Source organism: Colias eurytheme, chromosome 14, assembly GCF_061535395.1.
Source record: "Colias eurytheme isolate Ceu_HAF_F1 chromosome 14, ilColEury1 Martin Lab GWU primary, whole genome shotgun sequence".
NCBI lineage: Eukaryota > Metazoa > Arthropoda > Insecta > Lepidoptera > Pieridae > Colias > Colias eurytheme.
In genome coordinates, this window is record NC_142993.1 from 5,495,682 (window position 1) to 5,517,084 (window position 21,403).

At 31.5% G+C, this 21,403-nt stretch overlaps 3 protein-coding genes across 4 annotated transcripts; 2 read left to right on the top strand and 1 right to left on the bottom strand.

Annotated features, from left to right (window-relative positions):
- The first annotated feature begins 190 nt into the window (after positions 1 to 190).
- Positions 191 to 6,350, top strand: LOC149902889 (armadillo-like helical domain-containing protein 3). The gene is made up of 13 exons (XM_090109289.1): positions 191 to 692; positions 910 to 1,070; positions 1,411 to 1,578; positions 2,029 to 2,140; positions 2,601 to 2,765; positions 3,195 to 3,336; positions 3,816 to 3,898; positions 3,998 to 4,130; positions 4,204 to 4,288; positions 4,480 to 4,712; positions 5,155 to 5,281; positions 5,488 to 5,642; positions 5,893 to 6,350. The coding sequence occupies exons 1-13, from the start codon at positions 424 to 426 to the stop codon at positions 6,103 to 6,105; spliced, it is 2,046 nt and encodes a 681-aa protein (XP_089965415.1). The 5' UTR covers positions 191 to 423; the 3' UTR covers positions 6,106 to 6,350.
- A 3,010-nt stretch (positions 6,351 to 9,360) lies between these two features.
- Positions 9,361 to 11,811, bottom strand: LOC149902890 (coiled-coil domain-containing protein 149). 2 transcript variants are annotated; one of them, XM_090109291.1, is made up of 7 exons: positions 11,578 to 11,811; positions 11,247 to 11,509; positions 10,887 to 11,069; positions 10,452 to 10,730; positions 10,289 to 10,367; positions 10,046 to 10,184; positions 9,361 to 9,961 (listed from the first exon to the last, which is right to left on the bottom strand). In XM_090109291.1, the coding sequence occupies exons 2-7, from the start codon at positions 11,445 to 11,447 to the stop codon at positions 9,628 to 9,630; spliced, it is 1,215 nt and encodes a 404-aa protein (XP_089965417.1). In that variant the 5' UTR covers positions 11,448 to 11,509; positions 11,578 to 11,811; the 3' UTR covers positions 9,361 to 9,627. The 2 variants fall into 2 exon arrangements, with proteins under 2 accessions (XP_089965417.1, XP_089965416.1); XM_090109290.1 differs by having other exon boundaries at positions 9,362 to 9,961; positions 11,247 to 11,498.
- Positions 11,812 to 12,329: 518 nt separating this feature from the next.
- Girdin (protein girdin) lies at positions 12,330 to 18,982 on the top strand. Its single transcript, XM_090109325.1, has 7 exons — positions 12,330 to 12,567; positions 13,857 to 14,273; positions 14,720 to 15,003; positions 15,079 to 15,249; positions 15,334 to 15,550; positions 15,686 to 18,290; positions 18,378 to 18,982. The coding sequence occupies exons 1-7, from the start codon at positions 12,511 to 12,513 to the stop codon at positions 18,725 to 18,727; spliced, it is 4,101 nt and encodes a 1,366-aa protein (XP_089965451.1). The 5' UTR covers positions 12,330 to 12,510; the 3' UTR covers positions 18,728 to 18,982.
- The last annotated feature ends 2,421 nt before the right edge of the window (positions 18,983 to 21,403 follow it).

Consider the following 21,403-nt stretch of genomic DNA (forward strand, 5'->3'; position numbering starts at 1 on the left):
ACTACACAGAATACAGATACAGATAAGAATTACAGACTATATGGATCATAGACAATACAGTTTTAAAATATTTTTATAGGATGAGGTTAGTAGTAGCCCATTCACGTCGCGACAAGCACGAAATGACAATTGACAAATGACATTGCGGTAATGTGTCAAGTGTCAACTGTCATTGACGGCTGATCAGTGACGTTCAATGTTCACTTCCATGTAAAATATAAATATTAATAACTTTATTAATATACAAGCAATATATAGGAATATTCAACATATATATTTCCAGTTGATTAAAAAAATAAATAAAACGGTTGCTTTCACAATTAGTTTTTCCATAATTAAACAACTAAAATCAAGTGTTTAAGTGGATAAATTTTAAGGTTACCGTAATATTATTAATAAACAGTACTTACACCCCCTACTATAATGGCTACAAGAAAAAGGAGTGGTTCTGGATCCAAAAGACACCTAAAGGAGAAGGTTGTTCAGATTTATGAATCTTTCTTCAGAGGAGAGGACCTTACAAGTGATAATCCCACATTTTGGGATGAGTTTTTTCTATTGAAGCCGAAGATTCCGCAATTGGAAGCAGAAATACAGAAATTAAGTCCAGAGCAGTTATTAAACATGAAAGATAATATCAATTTACTTGTTATTCAGTGTATTGAAATGTTAGGACAAGAGCACCATATCAGGTATGCTGTATTTATAAGACTTCTATCTAGGAGACTATAAGATAAGAGTGCATTACGTATTAATAAACAAGGCTATTCTGCTGGTAGCTGGCATTTAACATGGTACTTTTTGATATGTTGAATATTTGTTTTTTGTTTGTTGAAAATATTGTTTGTCATTCCTATACTGTATACAATTTTATGCTTCCTTAATAATGTAACGATGTACTATTCACAGGTTAGTGTATGCACTGCAGACTTTTAGTGCTTTACTCACTACTATGTACCAAAGACTTGCACAGGATTCAAATATAAATATAAAACTCATACTGTTGGGAACAGAGAACCCTAATGCTAAGATGCAAAAGCTTTTGGAACACTGTAATTCTGTGCTATCAGGTAAGAACTAAAATCACATTCAGATTAGAATCCAACAAGTCTGCAAAGATTGAAATATTTTATGCAATTTTCTTTTAAATTGAAGCCATTCAATGTAAAATTTTGTACATTACTATTGCAATTAAATATTATTAAATATTTCTCACAGAAATAAAAATTAATAGGTTCCTAAGTAAAAAAAATTATGATAAATTGTTGATGTATTTGTAGCAGTACTTTTATATTAACTAAATGAAAAATATATTTCCCATTAATTTTAACTTGCTTTAATTTCTTTTAATAAAGCTTTTTTTAATTAATTTCATCCAATTTTCATTAATTACACTTTGTTTTATTACAGGTGATGTTCCAGACAGTTTAAAGTCAATGGTTCTCAAATTACTGCTAATAATAGCAACCGGTATTGACAATATTGATGATAATCCACTGGTGGAATATCTGATGATGAATTCACTGTTTGAACCATTGATACACTTACTGTGTACTTCTACTGAACGCCAACAGCATGGTGAGTATAGTAATAAAATAATTGAATAAAAAAATGTATGTGTCTACTAGAGTACACACGTAAGAAGTGAAACTTCTTTATGACCTTAAAAATGTCACGAGTATGGCGTAACGCAAAAATGTCACGCGTACGGCGTAACGCAAAAATGTCACGCATACGGCGTAACGCAAAAATGTCACGCATACGGCGTAACGCAAAAATGTTACACTAAATTTTTGTCCAACCCCGATAAAGAAGTTTCACTTCAATAGTCATAGTTAGTAAAATCCTTTAATAAACAATGAAATAAATGTATAACATTTATTATAATTACTTTTATTGTAAATTTAAATTATATTCAAATAATTCTAATTAAAATCTATCATTTCCTTCCTAACAACTACCATTTTGTTAAAAGGAGGGTGATTTTGTTAAAAGGATTATTTGTATTGTTTTCATTCATTTTTGTAGGTTATGATGTTGTACTCCTTCTAATGTTCCTTGTTAATTATAAGAAACAAGAATCTGCCAATCCATATGTGGTTAAATTATCAATACTGGATGATGAGCTAGCTCTCAATGGGTAAGATTTTATTAATAATTTTCACAATTGCAATAATCCACATACATTTTGTAACCAGTAAGTATAAAATAAGAATGTGTGCGTGCACTAGTGTACCTACACACGTAAGAAGTGAAACTTCTTTATGACCTTATTTTTCAAAAAATAATTTACTATATGTAACTTTACAGAAATACGTCGAATCACGCGTGGTAGGGATAAGAAAAAGATGGCGCGTAACGGAAAAATGTCGCGCGTAACGAAAAAATGTTACACTAAATTTTTTTCCAACCCCGATAAAGAAGTTTCACTTCAAAAAAATATTTTGAGATGAGGGACTGCAATCATCAAGTTGTCCATTATTACTATATATAATGTTCAATAATTTGCAATTGAATAAATTTCAATAAGATATTTAATTGATATATTTCCTGACCCGTGTTGCTATTTATAATATCTGAAACTAAAGTATACATTTCAGATATGGCCAAGTTATAACAGCTTCGTTGAATGATTATGTAATGTCAACTTTTGGTGGTATGCAGACAAACAGTGGAGGTTGGCTTAGTTCACTCACAAGTATGGTGGGAGGCATATTCCTTACAAATGATGACACTCAGCCTGTTTTTCGGGGACAAAGAAATAGGTATTGTGGTTAATAAAACAATTTAATTAGAAGTTTTTTGCAATGTAATTAATATAGTTATAAAAATAACTTATAACACACTAAGTATTAAGATAAGCTTATGAAGTTATTATATTATCACTGATCCTTGATAAGTGTACAAAGTTTAAATTATATTTGTCTGTTAAAGTGGGTTGGTTACATACAGATATACAGGTCTATACATCGCACAGAGAGTTTCAAAAGTTAAATTCTTAAAATATTCTTAATTAAGTGACAAAAAATGTTGTGTGGTTTTATGAAACCACGGTAAAAGTGAAACTTTATCGTACGGTTCCGAACACTGCTTTATACCTACTCGGCAGCCGACCGTCACGCGACATGCGCTACACAGACCAAAAAGTTTGAGACGATGTAATAAAAGTTTCACTTTAAAAATGTTGTTTTTAGTGGTGGGGAAGAAGGTATGCTGTTAGCACTATACGAAGCAGCTCATTTAAATCGCAACTTCATGACGACTTTAGCTCATTCCTCGTCAGCTGCTGCATCATCAGCACCACCCTCACCACCTGCAACTTTACCTCCGCACCAGGTTAGTTTTGCTCCAACTGCTCTAATAATGAATTTATATTTTTGGTTTTATGGCATTCAAATGCTTTTTAAATATAAATTTATAAAGAATAGAAAAAATTAGATCACGAGGCGGGACTCGAACCCGCATCCTTTCGCGCCATTCCGGGGCGGATGCGAAAGGATGCGGGTTCGAGTCCCGCCTCGTGATCGAATTTTTTCTATTCTTTATAAATTTATGCTCTAATAATATAATGTTATCTATTCTGATATAATAAAAGTTTGTTAGATAGACCATTTATCGAGGAAAGCTATGGGCTATATATCATTACGCTAAGAGACCAATAGGAGCGGAGCCACGCAGGTGAAACTGTGAAGCGCAGCTAGTTAGTTATATAATTGAATGTATTTAACTGTTACTTGGAAATGCTTCTCTGCAATCGAATTTATTCTACTCTGGCAGTTTTATGTTCCTAGCTAACTTATATGATTACTTTTCAGAGTCCTCCAAATTTAGCCCAAATCCAAGCACTGATAGACAATGAGCAGCCAACGAATTTATTAGTTACTTTCTTCCAGTATTGGTATGTACATTATGTCACACTGAATGAAATTTCTAAGTTTTCTAATTGCTTCAATATTTATCTATCAACTATATTTAAATTGTTAATATGTATTTTCAGTTCAATAGTAATGGCGGACACACGAACAGAAGCGAGCATCAACAAGTGCAGCCTTTGCTTCATCACACTTACGTGCATTGTCGAAGAACAATTCGCAAATTCTATCATGCACGACCAAAATCTTACATTCAAAGTCAGTACATAAATAATTCTTAATATTTTGCTGTTTAAAAAAATATATTTTCTCAATAAATTTTTTTGAACAGGTCCAGTTGTACAGACTGCCAATGCGTCATAGAAAAATCGTACTTGAAGAGCCTCCCTCGCAGCCATTAGCTTCTACTTTAATAGGTAAATCTAATTTTATATTTTCTAACAAGTGAAACATTTCCATGTCAATACTACAATTTATAGATTTAACTCTAAGAAAATGAAAAGGGTCACCCAAGGATCAGTTTTGAGACCACTTCTTTTAACAATCTTCATCAATGGTAATTGATTTCATAGCAGAAAAAACATATCCAATTATGTTCATTTTTCAGATTTGCTCGTAGAATTTATGATGTGTCACCTACTAAAGAAGTTCCCGGGTGAATTATACGAAGTGTGTATAGGCGTGTTACAAAGGGTACTAAGTTATCAGAAACGATGTAGGGTGCGTTTGGCGCGTGACTGGCGGCCTTTGTGGGCGGCACTTATTGCGCTATTGAAGTTCCTTGTTACTAACGAAACTACGCTGTTGAGGAGGCATAATATTTTCTTGATGGCGCAGCAGGTTAGTGTTAAGTTAGGGTCGATATGGAAAATTTTAAGATTTTATTTGAAACAAAAATAATAAAAAATGTTGTGTGGTTTTATGAAACCACGGTAAAAGTGAAACTGTTCGAACGGTTCCGAACACTGCTTTGTGTAGCGCATGTCGCGTGACGGTCGGCTGCCGAGTAGGTATACCTACTCGGCAGCCGCGATACACGCGACATGCGCTACACAGACCAAAAAGTTTGAGACGATGTAATAAAAGTTTCACTTTAAAACACATATGTCACTTAAATGGCTAATAATAGATAACAAATATGCAGAAAAATGTAATTCGATGTCTTCATAAAGAACGTGTATATTGTAACTGCAACTTCAATATAGAAAGTATTCCTTGAGTACATAAACACTACTTCTATCAGTTCAAATAATTATTATTAATAAGTTGTATTTATTTGCAGGTAGTGAATATTTTCAATCTATTTATTACATTTGGAGACACGTTCCTGCCCACGCCAGCGTCTTACGATCAACTATATTATGAGCTCATCAGGATGCATCAAGTTTTTGATAACCTTTTCTTTATGGGTAATGTTTGTTTCGTCTTTTATGTTTTATAGCTTCGTATATGTATTAGAATAGTTATGTAATCATATAGGATTGGAAATGGTTCTTTTTTCTTATTTTGTAAATTTTTGCTCATATCAGGTATGCATAATAAACTATATTATCCATACCTTTTAAGTTTTAAGTTATATATAAATTTTGTTAAAACTTCCTTTTATGCATTATAGCGCTAAGATATTCGACTGGAGACGGGGAATATAAAGCAGAAGCGCTACGTCTAGCGAACTGTATGGTGAATGTTCGCGCTATCATACAACACTTCTCCGCTAAAATCGAGACTTGGCTGACTTCGCAACACCTATCTACGCCAACTGAAGATCAGGTACATAACTATTTTTAATTTTAATAAAATAAGTCTTACAACTTTTAACATTAAAAAGTCTTTAATAACTTTAAATGTTACCTTTAGGCACTGACTAGTTTGCAACTGTAGTAAGATAGGTCAACAATATTGAACAAAAAAAAACACAAAAACTCTTTATTCACTAGTCGAATTTTCTATTAATGATGGCAAAATAACTCGAAGTTAAACATTACTTTAGGCATGGACTAACAGAAACAATATTTTTCAGATACTGGAGGTAGTTCGAAAAAATTACGACAGTCTCATACTAAAACTGCAAGAAGGTCTAGAATCCTACGAACGGTACTCTGAAAAGTCCTATCGCGCGTTATTATCGAAGTTAGTGAAAGGCGCGACTGCGTGTGCGAGACAACGCAGTGACGCAGCGGCTTTGGGACATCATTCCGCTGCGCTAGTATCGCATTATACAACTTTGGCTTAAAATAATGATGTTTCATGTAATTAATGACCGGTTTTACCACTTATTATTCCATATAGAATAAATTAAACACTTTTTTACGTATATTTTCTTAAAATGTCATTTCAACTGACAGATAACCTAAACAGAACATATCCAAGCTGACATTTATAAACCGACCATTACAACTGTCGTCTGGCTATGGCTTTCATTTGAATAAGATAGGACTTAGGCCAGAATAACATGATTTTGGTATGAGATTCCTTCAACAGTTATAGTTGAGCCAATTTAATAGGCAACATTTGACGTCTATCAATTTTATCTTTGAAGAGAGGTAAACTGCTTAAAAACATCGATTAAAGTGAATTAATCGATACTGACTTGAAACATTTGTCAATCGAACTTGAAACACATTTATTAATATAAGATGATTTTTATTCAGAAGTAATCAATGCATTCGATTCTAGATGTCAGATTTCGATTTTTAGAGTAACGTCTCTGGTATTTAACCCATTGACCACCGTAAGCCCCGATCGGGGCGCGACACAATAGATTTTCTATTGTGTCTGTGATTCCGAGGACTGATGGATTAAAAAGAAAAAAGGTTTATTGACACAAAATTGTAGCGACGTCAGTTCTTTAATTCAGAAATTGTTTATTATGTTTAGAATGGTTTATCAGTAAAATGAAATCTTAAAATTACTTGTATCGGTCATTATTATTATAAATATGTAATCGTATTTGAAAAAAGTTAAGCAAATGTGCAGTTCTAACAAAACGAAATATCATGTTATTCAATGTCGTCGTTACTAGGTTACATTGTTGAATTTTGTTGAACTGTCAAATGTTGCCTATTAAAATGGCTCTACTATAATAGTATTATCCGAGTACAATAGCGAACAGCCTATCGGTACACGATTAGAGTCTCTAATATATACTACGTAAGAGATTTAATCGCGTGCCCATCGGGATACCGCTACCCACGGCGGTAGCGGATACCGCTGTAGTTTGAACAGGTCTTAAAAGAGGCGATTTGATTGGCTTATATATTTACTTGACTTTTTTTTTATTCCAGGTTGCTATTTAAAATAATTTCTTCTTTTTATAAAATATGCTAGTGGAAGAGTAGTCATAAGCTTTTACAATATGATTTCAATGATTCAATTTATTATATTCCATTTAAAACAGAAAGCATCAAAATTGTAAAAAACAAGACTGTTATATTCTGAATTTCATAAGTTCATGTAGGTATTCTAATGTTAACTATTCCACCAAATTAAGAGCCAAGAACATTAGAAACTTAATTTCATTATAAGTTACCAAAATATAGTTTTGTTATAATACCTACTATTGTAAATAGGTAATCTATACTAATATTATAAAGAGGAAAAGTTTGTAAGTATGTATGTAAGTATGTATGTATGTATGTATGGTTTTCACGCATAAACTACTGGACCGATTTCAAAAATTCTTTCACCATTAGAAAGCTGCATCTTTACTGAGCAACATAGGCTATATTGCATTTTCAAAAAAATTAGAGATCCTTACCTAAAATGCAATAATGTAACCCAAGGTGTAAAAAAATCCTCAATAAAACTTCTGTCATCGCGTGCGCTGCGGAATCTATTGAAGATAGAACAAAAAAATGTTCTACGATATTATAGAATGAATCAATATCTACAAGAAAGTCCGCGATACCATATGTCCATCTTCAGTAGTTAAGTTACTACAACAACTTTTTTACGTTTTCAAAGTAAATAGAAGTGCCGACAGTAATCAAACCATGTTATCCATACACATATATTAATCCTTATCCCATTAAATGATGTTTTACTATAGACTGTTTCAATACCAGCAAAATACTTTTTAAATGAAAAGAATTGGATATTCCATTCAAAAGATATAACCAATTTTTTAAAGTGTCAATCTACAGAAAATAGTAGGTATACTGTTCGAGCAGGCCGTAGTGCGGGGGTCACGGAGGAATTCTACCAATATGCGTCTTGACGGAACACAGTGGGGTTTTGGTCGGTAGGAATCCGACATAACCCACGGCCCCTCCCCCGGAGGCCGAGGGTATCTATGAAAGATTTCCCCACTAAAACAAAAAAAAAGGCCGTAGTGCGGGACGGGGTAAAGGTGATTTTCATGTGATTAAAAATTAAACCTATAGTCCGACCTATAGTAGACTTTTCACTGTAACGATATCGCTATCTATGCGGGTGAAACCGCAGGGCATTGCTAGTATGAGATAAAACAGTGAAAATTCATTTATATCGGATCTAAATTCGATTTAAAATCAATCATAGGTATAGTTTATTTATTAAGCCTGATTATAAGAATTGTAATATTATATTATCATGCTAAAATTCTATTTTCATACGTTTGGCAGGATACGCGATAAAATTATATTTTTATAATTTGCTAATTTAAAGATAAATAATGTATTATTTGATTTGCTATAAGTAGTTGTTTGGAAATAGTTCCTTGTATTGATTTTTATTATCAAACTGCATTTTTTATAAAAATAAGTAAGTAAGTATTTACCATTGAGATACCTACTTTTACTACGTAGTAATAATAGCTCAATGGTACTTACACCATTATTCCAGGTTCATACTTGTTTATTTATGCATAAATTACCATTATGAAAAATATAAAAGGCCACTGTAATATTATTAAATGTTTGACGTTTCATTGATAACAATTATATTGGATAGCATGAGGCTTGCACATAATTATGTATCGTGTCATGATCTACCAAAGCCGGTAGAATAGATTATTATAAAATTCGAAATCGTACACTATGTGTAGATTTTAAATGTATCAATTTAGGATATATTAAATATGTACTAATTAATCATATCCAATTGTATAGGGCTATTAATTATTAATTAATATATTAAATATAAATGTATAACTGCAGTGTATCACGTTTAATTATAACAATGAATCAAGAAGTACCTAGCAATATTAAGCTATTGCATAGCTTCTATCGCGGGCCTTGAGCGCGGGGACCGAATCGAGAAATTCCGTAACGAAAAAACTTCACGCTCCCCACTTTGACGGGCGCGGAGGTGTGTCTTGAAGGCATAGCATGCAATAGCTTTACCGCGGCAGTCCCCGAGTGCCACACGTCTTTTTTTAATTTGTAGATTTTGCAGGAATGTAATTTGATTAATAATACAATTATTTTTAAAACATAAAACTTACAACTAAGAGGTTCAATATTTTTGTTTCAATTTTATTAAATGTAAATAAAAGACTGAATGTTTAACTGAAGTTTTATTTTTGGATTAATAATTATTAATACAACATAAATAAAATCGAAATAATATTTACATAACAATGACTAGATGATATAAAGTTTAAAACTAAAAAACACTATATTTGTCTTGAAATTATACATATATCTTTGGTAAAAATTAAAGCTCTGGTAAAATTAATTACCTATGATGGAATGAATCCTTTTTCTATATGGATATATTACTTAGTTACATTTTATTTTTGTGTGCATGCATTTCTTAGAATATATATGATGTATTTTCAGTCTGCAGATTTCATTTCTGCAAGAGCCTCTTTCACTAACAGTTCAAGTTCTTCTGGAAGAATAACTTTTGAAATACTTCTTTCACTGCTACTATTGTCGCAAATAGCATCTTTTGCGCTACTACTATCATCACTATCAGAATGATTAGCTTTGTTAGTATTATTTTGTTCCCTTTCTGATTTATCTTTAGATTCGTCAGATTTAATAGAAGCAGAGTCATTAAGAAATTCCTCCATAAGTATCTGTGATGGAAATATAGGGATACATTTTTGGCCATTACACCAACTTTCCATTGTTTTCTCTAATTCTGATATTCGATTTGCTAAAATTCTGAAAAAGTACATTAGATCACATCATCATTATCACTACAATCAATATTAGTGCGACAAAAAAAGCTTTATAAATATTACTTACTGGTTGGTTTTCCTCTGGTGCTGTAATGCAATAGATTTGTCATTCAATGCTTCAAACAAACCCAAGCATAGTGATTTTAATTCTGTCACTGAAGATCTTTTAAGGCCAGACTTTGAATTTATGTTAAGATATTCCCGAACTGCAAATAATTTATAATATATTATATACCTATAAAAATATGCTTTTTTATAGGTACCTATATGTTTAATAAATGTTATCATAAAAAAAATATTCACGACATACCTTGCTTCTGGGTCATAACATCAGCAAATCCTTTTCTAAAATTCAATGTGTCATTTTTGCTCCTACCATCAAGTAAACTCTGAAATAAAAATCTCAATATGAAACCTTTAAAATAAATTTCATATTAATATATTGCATATTTTAACACATAGTATATTCTTACTTTATATTTAGTCAGTGTTCGTTTTACTAATTCCTTTTCAATTTGAAGTTGAGCAATCCTTTCATTCAGGTATTTATTTTCCATAACCATTGCATCAATATCAACAATGGGTTTAGGAGAATTATCATCACCATCTGATGAATTTTTTATTCTATTTGTAAGAAGAAAGCTTATTTGATGGTTCAATCTTTGCACTTTGGTTTTGTAATAATCTCGGTCAGACACCAATTCTTCCTTTTCATCTAAGGTAGCCCGATAATCCATTTGAATTTGCTTGTACTAAATGATATAAAAAGTTATTAATTTACTTTATTGTAATACTAAACTGACTGATATTTATGCAAGACAGGGCCTAAATAAAGTCAAGCTTTCTTGTGAAAAATATGGTACAGATTTTAAATTATTTCATTGCAAGGTAATATGTATTTAAATAACCTTTTTTTGTATTTTCTCAAGCTCCTGAACTAAATGTTCATAATCTAAAATGGAATATGTGTCTTCACATGATGATTTCTTGTGATCACTTGTAACATTGGTTAACATATTTTTCTGTAGTTGTTTTCTCAGTGCGACTATGTCACCTGTAGCCTCATCCAATTTACTCCTTAATGTCTCTACCTGAAAATATAATACAACATATTATTTTGATATTCATAAAATTAATAGAAAATTTGAATGGTCCTGTAAACAGTTTGTCAACAAAATAGGTATTGCTATGGTTAAATAGGTAACTAAATGTATTTCTATAGAAAGTATGTGACCCTTCATAGATTTTAAAGATCTGAAAAATGTTACCTCTAGCTTTAATATGTTATTATGTTCTTTGATTTTGGCCAGTATCTCTCCTCCACTGATAGTATTTGTTGGTGCATATCTGTCAGGCATATTTATTTTATAGTCCAAATCATGCATAACATCTTTCTTGCTTTTTAATTGCTCAACTAAAATTTTGTACTTATCTCGTTCCATACAACATTTATCTAATTCTTTGCCCATTATGGAAAGGGCGTCGATTTTACTTTGTAGCTTACTTTTGAGGACAGAATTCTGGAAGTAAACTTGATTTTATTTAAAACATATCAAATAAAACTTATACTTACAGGAGAGGATAGTGGCAAGTACTAACTTCGAGAACATAGTCGTCCAGGTCTTGGTCAGGAAATTTAACTTTGACAATTTTGTTTACAAACATAGTTCTTCTTCACACCCTGAAAGTACTCGATTCACCACTGGTCACCACATCAGAATTAACTATTATAATAATTAAAAACAGTAGTACGATCTGCGTTACAATATAACTGGAAAATGCTAACAATTTTTAATTTGACTTGTAACAACGTACAATAAATACTGAATGCAATAGGCAATTCGTTTGATGGTACCTATTTAATACATCTATTCATTTCATTGGCGTATTTACTGATAAGTGATAACTCATATCTATCGATCCAACAAATGGTCGAACAATGAGGTTCATTAATCAAATATCAACTCTAATGCCCGGAGTTAAAAATCACAATTCCGTTATATTCAATATTAAATTGTGTTGTTCTGAGGTTTCGTAAACCTTTTGCATTATTGACATTGACATTAAAATGTACAGTAATCATCCATGTCGTTCGTGAATGGCCGGTAAATGTGTATAATAAAAAAAATTTAAAGTTTTGATCACTAGCTATTATTTAAGCCCTGGTCCCTGGACAGGAGGAACTTGGGAGGAACCCAGAGAAAAACTGTAAGTCGTTGCACCTAATGACAGAATAGTGTTTATATTACTTGCTCTGTGTGTCTAGACTCTAACGACTCTAGGTATTCTTGTGATTCCTTATTCATTATTCTGTGCGTACTACTTATCAAACGCAACTGTCTCTAAAATGACATCTGAAATTTTGTTACGGTGTTTGCACATATCACCACGGGAGACTTTGTAGTTTGTATTTAGTTGTTGCAGATGTTTAACAAATGTAGACATTTCGTGAGATATAACTATTTTTTTGGTGCAATGGTTATCGAAGTGGACAAAAGTAAACAATACAGTGTATTATAACGCCTGGCGAGAATGGCTGCCTCAAGTAGTGAGATCGAAGATTTCTTGAGTGGACCACTAGTTTCGTGGGTAAGTGTTCAACGATCCGTGTATATCTAGACGTGAATGAACCGTGAGACTATTTTAAAAACTTAATTTCAGTCATCGTTATTTATGTAGGACAGGAGGCGGCCCTAATTTCTTATGCTACACATAGCTTTCAAGGATATGTTAAATTATTGGTCTATTTTTGGAACTGTGTACATTGTTTAAACCATTTATGATAGATTTAATGCAGATTCAATTAAAATTAAATTATCAAGAACACAGCTATGAATAATGCTTTGATGATCCATATAGATCTCAATAAACACAATAGTGTGCTTCTCTTAGTTTTTTCTTGATTCTCATACATTGTCTCTAATGTAATAATACACTACTGCTTTAGGAGTATGATTACTATGTTTTTATTTTCTTTTGTTTTATATGATTAAGTTTTTATGTTTGTGTAGGACTTATTTCTAGGAAGACAATGAAAAAAAAGTGCCTTTCCCATTGAGATAATATTACTACGTATGGAGGAGACACCACGAACAAAATCTGTGCGCCATTTTTTTGCTCTAACTAAGTTTTAAAAATGATTATCTAGTTAGGTACTTAACGATGAAAGTTATTCCTTTGCACTTTTCCGTATTATTTGTGCAATATCGTAACACACACGAAGGCATATTTGATGCGTTTCACTTTAAAACCATTAAAAAATACCGCTCAACATACGCTCAACATACGTCACATGACGTATGTTGAGTGGAACATAAGTGATGTAGGCGGTGTCGACTCTATATTAATTATTATCTCAATGGCCTTTCCTTGTTTTGTCTTAAAAATATTTATGTATTTTGACTTTATAAATTATAAATATGTGTTATAAGGCAATGTAAAACATCATGATATTTTTATTAATGGTAATGTGGTGCAAATCACAGGAACTACTGGACCGATTTTATTTTTTCATAAATTGTTTAAAATAAGAAGCACATAGATATATATTTTCATTTCATATTAGCATTGCAACTATTATAGTCATTATAGTATTTTTATAAGTTTAATTTAAAATTGTTATTACTGTTGAAAACTTGCTAACTGTTTGTTTGTCTTCCTTTCCTATCATTTCTATGTAGTTTTTAAAATAAATCAAACCTAACCATAAGTCACTATAAGTTGCGATGTGTAATGCAAACAAACATACTTTTGCATTTTTTATAAAGAAGTAAAGATAAATATGTGTAAAAAAAATTTTTTTTGCAATAATTTTAACATATATGTATTTTGGTCCTTTTTTTTATATTATCACATCTTTTGACTTCTCATATTTTCAGCTGAAGTCATGCCTTGCAAATCCAGAAACAAATCTAGAATACTCATCTCTATTCAATGGAGACATTTTACATCAAGTTTATTTACAAATAGACCCAGAGCCATCGTTTCATATAACGAAGCTTGCTGGACTAGAAGATCAAGCTTTAATATTAGGACGAGTAAAAAACTTTGATGCCATTGTGAAAAATGTCAAAAATTTATATGATGAAGAGTTGGGGATGACTTTACTGGTTGTACCAGAATGTATTTGCTTGGGAAAGGCACCGGAATCGAGAGACGGCTTGGAAAACATGAAGTTATTAATATTACTGTTACTTGGTGCAGCTGTTCAATGCCCTAACAAAGAAATATTCATCACAAGAATAAAGGAGCTTGATGTTGATCTACAGCATAATATTGTAGAATGCATAAGACAGGTATGTAAATAACAAGCAAAGTATGTGTTGAAAAAAAGACTAAAGTTTTTGAAGATGCATTGGAAGATTTTGAGAGAGAAATTTGACCATAAAAATCTACCAATTTTTATTTACAATTTTGATATACAGGTTGCTTTATAAAAAATTGTATTTACATCTTCACCTCCAAATCCACCAAGCTGTTTATACACTAGCACAGTAACATAAAATGCATTAAAATTTTCATCCATATAATATGGTTACAGGAATAGATTTGATTTGAAATCCTCTTACAATCCCCTGTACTGCTGCTATTTATAGGTCACTTAATGAGTTCAAACTTCAAACACAAAAAAGTGGACTGATCTTTTATAGTAACATCCGTCACACTTCCTTATTTGTTTTAATCATTATGGAATAAATTTTTATGGGTTTAGTTATATTTTTTATAAACTTTGATTTTTTAGGTTACTGACATGCAAACAGTAGTGCTAACTCCCGATGCCATTGATCTTTTTCAATCACCAACTATGTTCAATCATATGCGTCGCTTAGCAAAAGAACGTGATCATTATCTACAAAATTGGGCAACACTTGTTCTTAATGAAGGACTCTGTGAAAATGAGAATGAAAATAAAAACTGCAAGAGCAGATCTACACAAAATGTTAATCAAACAAATGGTGAAAGTCAGCATTTAGCTGTAGAATTAGCTGATTGGAAGGCTAGGTTACGAAAGCAACGCCAAGAACTGTAAGTCGTTAAATGAAATTACTTAATTCAAAAGTAGTTTCCATAGATTTTCTATTTCTTATTATTTATTTTTAGGGAGGAAAAATCTGAACAATTATCCGAATGTAGAGAAGATCTTGAGCATACAAAACTTGTTCTAACAAAATTGCGAGCCGATAGCCAGGAGTGGTTCAATGAAGCAAGAAAAGCAGCAGGATATAGGGATGAAGTAGATGCTCTCAGGGAAAAGGCTGAACGATGTGACAGGTATTCAAATGTCATTAATAATATGTAAACCTTTAAGATGTCCTGTTGAAAGAGATTTGATAAAATGTCCATTTCGGTTTTCAGGCTTGAACAAGAAATTCAACGTTATCGCGATAGATTAGCCGATGCAGAATATTATAAAACTCGTGTATCTGAATTACGAGAAGATAATAAAGCTTTATTAGAAACCAGAGACGCATTGGAGGAACAACTTCAAAGAGCGCGTAAAAGAGCTGAACAATGCTTAACATTAGAGGCAGCTATGATAAAATTGAAAAGAGAAGCAAATGACATTGCACTGGTAAGTTATCTTTGTCTATTATATTGTAATCATTTTTAGGGGTTGTCAACATAAGTCTATATTCTATTTTATAACCTATGACTACTTTTTAAACATTATATGAGTTTTTTGTAATTTAAATTATGTGATTTTAAGGAAAGAGATGCTGATCAACAAAAAATACAAGAGTTAATAGAAGAGAATAATCACTTACAATATATAACAAGGTCTGTGTTGAATGAGAGTAACAATAGTAATTTAGACACCGACAATGAATGTGAAAGTACCTTAGAGTCAGGTGAAAATAGTTTATCCGAACAATTAACCAGTAATGCCCAAGCAAGAGCCTTAAAGTTGGAATTAGAAAATAAGCGTCTTCTATCTAAAATAGATAACTTACGAGAACAATCATTACTTGAAAGCAGTGACAAGGTTTTAGAACTTGAAAAAGAAAAGAAGAGACTGACCCTAAAATGTGACCAGTTACAAGAAAACTGTAATAGACTGAAACAGCAAAACACAGAATTGGAAGAAGTTTTTAAAAACGCATTAGAAGAAAATAGGAAATTGCAAGACTCATTGGATAAACAAAAGGCTTTTATTGATCGACAAGCAATTGATAGAGAATCGGAAAAAAATAAACTTCAAGAATTCGAAAAACATTTGGAGTCGCTGACCAAAGATAAGCAAAGAATCCAAATGTTATGTGATTCAATACAGCGGAGAGCAGATGATTTAGAAAAGTCTTTAGATGCTAGAACGAAAGAATTAAACATTCTGAAACCAGAAGCCGATAAAGTGACGCGGCTTATTATTCAGACTGAAGAACTTAAAACTAAACTTACATACAGTGAAAAAGAGACTCATAATTTACAAAGAGAGGTTAATAAACTGCGTGAATCTGTAGAAGAAAAAGATGTCACTCTAGATACTATCACAACCGAGATTGAACTTAAAAATAAAGAAATTGAAAGATTCACAAGGCAATTAGAAAATAGTCATGTAATTAGTAGCAGACTCCAAGATTTAGAGCAAAAAACTCAAGAGTTAAAGTCTCAAAAGAAAGTTGACTCTGAAACAATACAAACTCTACAAAAAGATTTAATCTTGGAAAAAGTCAATTTTGACAAATTAAGAAACTGTATGGAGAAACTTGGTGTTAACACGGCTGATATAATTTCTAAAGAATTAAACGTCGAAGATTTATTAGAGAAAATAATTATGAATACAGATAATGAAACATTAATATCAGAGATTGCTGCTAAGGCGAATTTAATTAAAATTGTACCTTGTGATTGTGACCATAAGACTAAACAAGAACAAGATGAAATTGTTAATAATCCCCAATTAGATCAACTAACAGCGGATTTAACAGCACTACAAGCATCTTTAGAAAATTGTCAAGCAGAAAATGCTAAACTGCAAGTGAATATTGCTACCCTTAATTCACAAAATGGATCTCTTATATCACAACAAATGACATTACAATTAGCAAATAGTCAATTAGCGGCTGAAAAAGAAGAAGTAATCAAACAATTAGAAGTCCTTAAAGATAAACAAGATAACCTGTTAAGAGATCAAGTTGCATTGCAAACTATTCATGAGCAATTGAATATGGAATATGAAATGTTGCTTAGTGAGAAAGAACCAGTTAAAGCTGCTATTAAAGACTTAAAACTAGAGAATAGGGACCTCAAAGAGAAAATTACCACATATGAGAAGAAAATTACTGATTTTGAGTTAGAAAAAGAAAACTTTAAAATAGAATCCAGGAACTTAATAAATCTTAGAGCTGAGCATTCTAAGCTTAAGGAAGATTTTAGAAACCTCTTCACTGCAAGTGACAGACTAAAAAATGAATATAGACATATGCAAGAAGAGTATCGAAATTTGCGCACTGAAGTATCACAGCTGAAGCTGAGAAATACTGAAATATCTGGTGAAATGAATACTAAATCTGAAGTTATTTCAAGTATGGAGTTGGAAATAAGTAAAACAAATCAGCATTGCGAAATGTTAATTCAAATGAATAAGAGTTTGGATGCCGATCGACGGTCCTTAATGGATCATGTTTCTCAACTTCTTACTCAATATCATGAACTTCTAGCTCATTCTTTGAAAGATAAACAACATTATCATGAGGAAGAGAAAATGTTTGCAGATAAAGTAAATGCTCTTTGTAGGCAAAAAGAAAAGTTGGAGGAAAAAATTATGGAGCATTATAAAAAGCTGGATAATTGCACTCCAAAACGACGAGGTTTCGGAGCTTCTTTTGTGAAAAAGGTGCGTAAGGCTGGAACAGACCTCATCAACAAAGTACCTTCCAGAAACCACAAGCGAATAGAAGACGCTAGCCGTTCAAAATCACAATTAACTTTGGCGGGTTCAGAATCTGGTGAATCTGATCCTGGGCAAGAATTAGAAAAAATATCAAAAAATTCTGATCCAGACCAAGGTTCATCAAATCCAAGTGTAGAATCACCACGCAATAGTATAGAATCCAGTTTTAACAGACGCCTAGATGATACTTTTTCAAAAAAGTCTGAGAGTATTGACATGTCTGGATCATTCCACAGTTTAGAACCAACTAGACTAGTAAATGAAAGTAATTTTGTTAGAAGACTTTCAGCTGCTTCCATTCACAGTGGTGGTGGAGACGATGCTTTAATAAGAGCTTCCTTACGTAGGCGACCTCATAAAATACAATCATCTCATCGCAACAGCTTTCAAGGTTTAGATGGAGATACAGGTTTACCAGCAGGTAAAAAGATTATTTTCAATTCTTTATTATTTTTAACATTGTAACTTTTCTAATAATAATAAATTTCAATGGTTTTGTTATTTTTAGCATCTACTCCTTCGCCTGTGTTTGGTGCAGCCGGCACTCGAAGAACAGTCTACTTGACTGATGATAATCCGGATGTTGCTTTAAACTCAAAACCGCAAAGCACTCCCATAAAAGAAAATCCAACATACCTGGTGTATAACAGAATATCCACAGTGATAGGTGATGGGGCATGCCAAAGTAACCATGACAGATCCAATGACCATCAAACATTAAATGAACCTGCCAGACCTGATGATCCTCTCCCAGAATGTGATGATCAAAGACATCCAGATAGAAGAAATGTAAGCCGAAGTGAAAAGCAAGAAAACTCAAAGGAAACTGCCATTTGGTATGAATATGGTTGCGTATAAATTTGTGTGATAGTATGAGACTGAAAGGATGCCTTGCATTTTGAAAATGCGTTTGTAATGAATTTGTGTGATTGTAATGTTGATAGTATTTATACACTTTTATGATAATTGGACATAATATTATTAGGTTATCTTCCAACGACAATTGATAAGAAGGAGACAGTATTAATGAAGCATTTATCTCAATAAATAAAGCAAATTGTTAACGATTAAATTAGACTTTGCTTCGAGGCTTAATAAAGTAGAATTAAAATTTACAATTATTCATTACATTAAATATTCAAAAGTAACTTTATGTGATAATGTCTTTTTTACTAACCTTGCCAGTGACAAATACATAGTGTAGTGTTTAAGTTATTATACAGAAATGGTAAGTACTTTTTAAATTCATCCGTTTCATGTATTATTAATATATTATGAATAATATATTAGTTAGTTTTTATCGTTCTATTTGTTGGGGGTTGAGTTTATCACTGTATACATATAAAAAAATGGTCTACATTGTGATATTCATCTGTACTGATATTTTTATTTAAGTCAATTTAACAAGATACAAAGCCCAGTTTATACTCGTTAATTTAAAACGCTTTTAATAATTTTAAAACACATTATTAATATCGAATATAATTTGACTCCCGCCTACTTTATCCTTAATACTTACATGAATATTGTTTATATATTTTTTTGAGAAATAACTACATTATACAAACAAATGATATTATTCTCCTATGCATTTATTTTATATTTTATGAAATATTTTTATTTCTATGTTTTGTCATGACTCTGAAAACATTACTAGTGGTAAGTACAAACAATAGAATAACAAAAATAAATTAACTATTTCACGAATTAATGTAATGTTAATTATTTTAGTGATTTTATTTCATTATGTTAGAATGTACAAAGATAAAAATAAAATAATTATCTTAGGTATTAACAAACCACATAAACCTATATCTAAGTACTTCTTCCAATTATAATTTACGTTTTTTTCTTTCAACATTGAAAGCAATTTTTTTGTAATCTAAATCACATGTGACTGTATGCATCAGGATTAGGCCTAGTTGCTTTAATGAGGATATTTGACAATAAAAACGTTTAAAAACGATTACACGCCAGAAAATTATTGAGGCAATTCAATCTAATTTCGCCCGAACGTACGGAAAAGTTTTGAACGCAGGCGTGCGTGTCTGTGAACAAGCACGTAATACTGACGAGTACCTATATAAGTAGTGACGCGTACTGCGTATATCTCTTTTGTCTCACTTTCGACGAAGATTTTGTGTGAAGACTCCATGTAGATTTTATGTTAATCATAGACTACGTACAAAGTCGCATTGTGGATGTTACCTCAACACTTTTTGAGGTAATATTGTGAATAGAAAAATTTCTTGCTTATTTAATATTTTATTTATTGGTTGTTTATCCTCATTATAGCTTAGAATACCTCAGATTTAAATATAATATGTACCTACTCTAAACATTAGAGTACATGATGTCCCTCTTAGCCTTTATGGTATTATACCCACCTAGGTAATTTCCATATTTTTTTTACGCATACAGTCATTGTAGATACTCCGTCTGTACTCTCTATTGTAATTAAGGATTTTATGAGTTTTTCCAAAATATAACATGTGCCTTATGATTTTAATACGTATGACGCTCAAAATATTTTGTTTATTGTTATATTGTGTTGTATAAACAATAATAATCTTAATTTGTTGAAATTAATAATTAAGAATATTTAGTTGGTTCTTCAGTATGGTGCATGCTTTATACATAAGTGACTAAATATAATTATCAATTTATACAAGCTATCTGTTGTATGTAACATAATAAAATGTCATCTATAGTCCTTTCCACCCTCAGAGGAATATAGGTTTATTCCTCTGAGTTTCCACCTAAGATGATTTCTGTGACACATCGATTTTTGACACGTGTAGAGATGTCGGTTACTGAAATCGTATCAATTGTTTCCGATAATCGATAATATTCTATATGGAAATGAAATCGATTTGAATAAAGTACCAAAATTAGTTTTTTCGGCATTTCGCCAACAATTAACTAAGGAAACTTAGCAAACAACAGCAACAAAAAGTCAACAATAACAATAATTAGTAATAATAACAGAATACCACGTAAAGTATCATTATAAAAATGCAACTTGTATACAAGGCTGACGCACTCATACAGACGATTGACTCGATTGACAAACGATCACAAGATGGGCGCCGATTATATGATTTTCCAACTCTATGATTTTTCAACGATCCATTTCATGTACACGAATTGTGTAGGTATTATTTTTTTGTGTTATTTTATTTTATTTTTCATTATATTAAACTAAACAATACTGTTTTTCATTTATAAGCTTAAGATGTTTCATTTTTATATTTTTGGTAATAATGCCGCCATAAAATAAAAATATTATACACTAAAATTATTTTGACTTTTTAAACATAAAATACGTAATTCGGAACACGATGAAGTGTCACAGGAATCATCATAGGTGAAAAGGACTATAATAAATTACAGTGTCGTAAAATAATAAATACCTACTTAATCTGTACTTAATTATTGTCTCTCACCGAATTTACTTACTTATAGCACTGTCTTATAAAATAAAAACAATTAAATTGAATTTCAGGCCTTTTATTTGAAAACTTCACCTTTCAT

Bases quoted from the DNA above. Each gene is read 5' to 3' on its own strand.
- LOC149902889 (XM_090109289.1), top strand. From the start codon at position 424: ATGGCTACAAGAAAAAGGAGTGGTTCTGGATCCAAAAGACACCTAAAG. The intron at 4,289-4,479 runs GTAAATCTAATT...TTCATTTTTCAG, and splicing joins ATTAGCTTCTACTTTAATAG to ATTTGCTCGTAGAATTTATG. The intron at 4,713-5,154 runs GTTAGTGTTAAG...ATTTATTTGCAG, and splicing joins TTTTCTTGATGGCGCAGCAG to GTAGTGAATATTTTCAATCT.
- LOC149902890 (XM_090109290.1), bottom strand. From the start codon at position 11,643: ATGTTTGTAAACAAAATTGTCAAAGTTAAATTTCCTGACCAAGACCTG. The intron at 11,499-11,577 runs GTTAGTACTTGC...GTTTACTTCCAG, and splicing joins TGGACGACTATGTTCTCGAA to AATTCTGTCCTCAAAAGTAA. The intron at 11,070-11,246 runs GTAACATTTTTC...TTATATTTTCAG, and splicing joins ATAACATATTAAAGCTAGAG to GTAGAGACATTAAGGAGTAA.
- Girdin (XM_090109325.1), top strand. From the start codon at position 12,511: ATGGCTGCCTCAAGTAGTGAGATCGAAGATTTCTTGAGTGGACCACTA. The intron at 15,004-15,078 runs GTAAGTCGTTAA...ATTTATTTTTAG, and splicing joins CGAAAGCAACGCCAAGAACT to GGAGGAAAAATCTGAACAAT. The intron at 15,551-15,685 runs GTAAGTTATCTT...TGTGATTTTAAG, and splicing joins AAGCAAATGACATTGCACTG to GAAAGAGATGCTGATCAACA.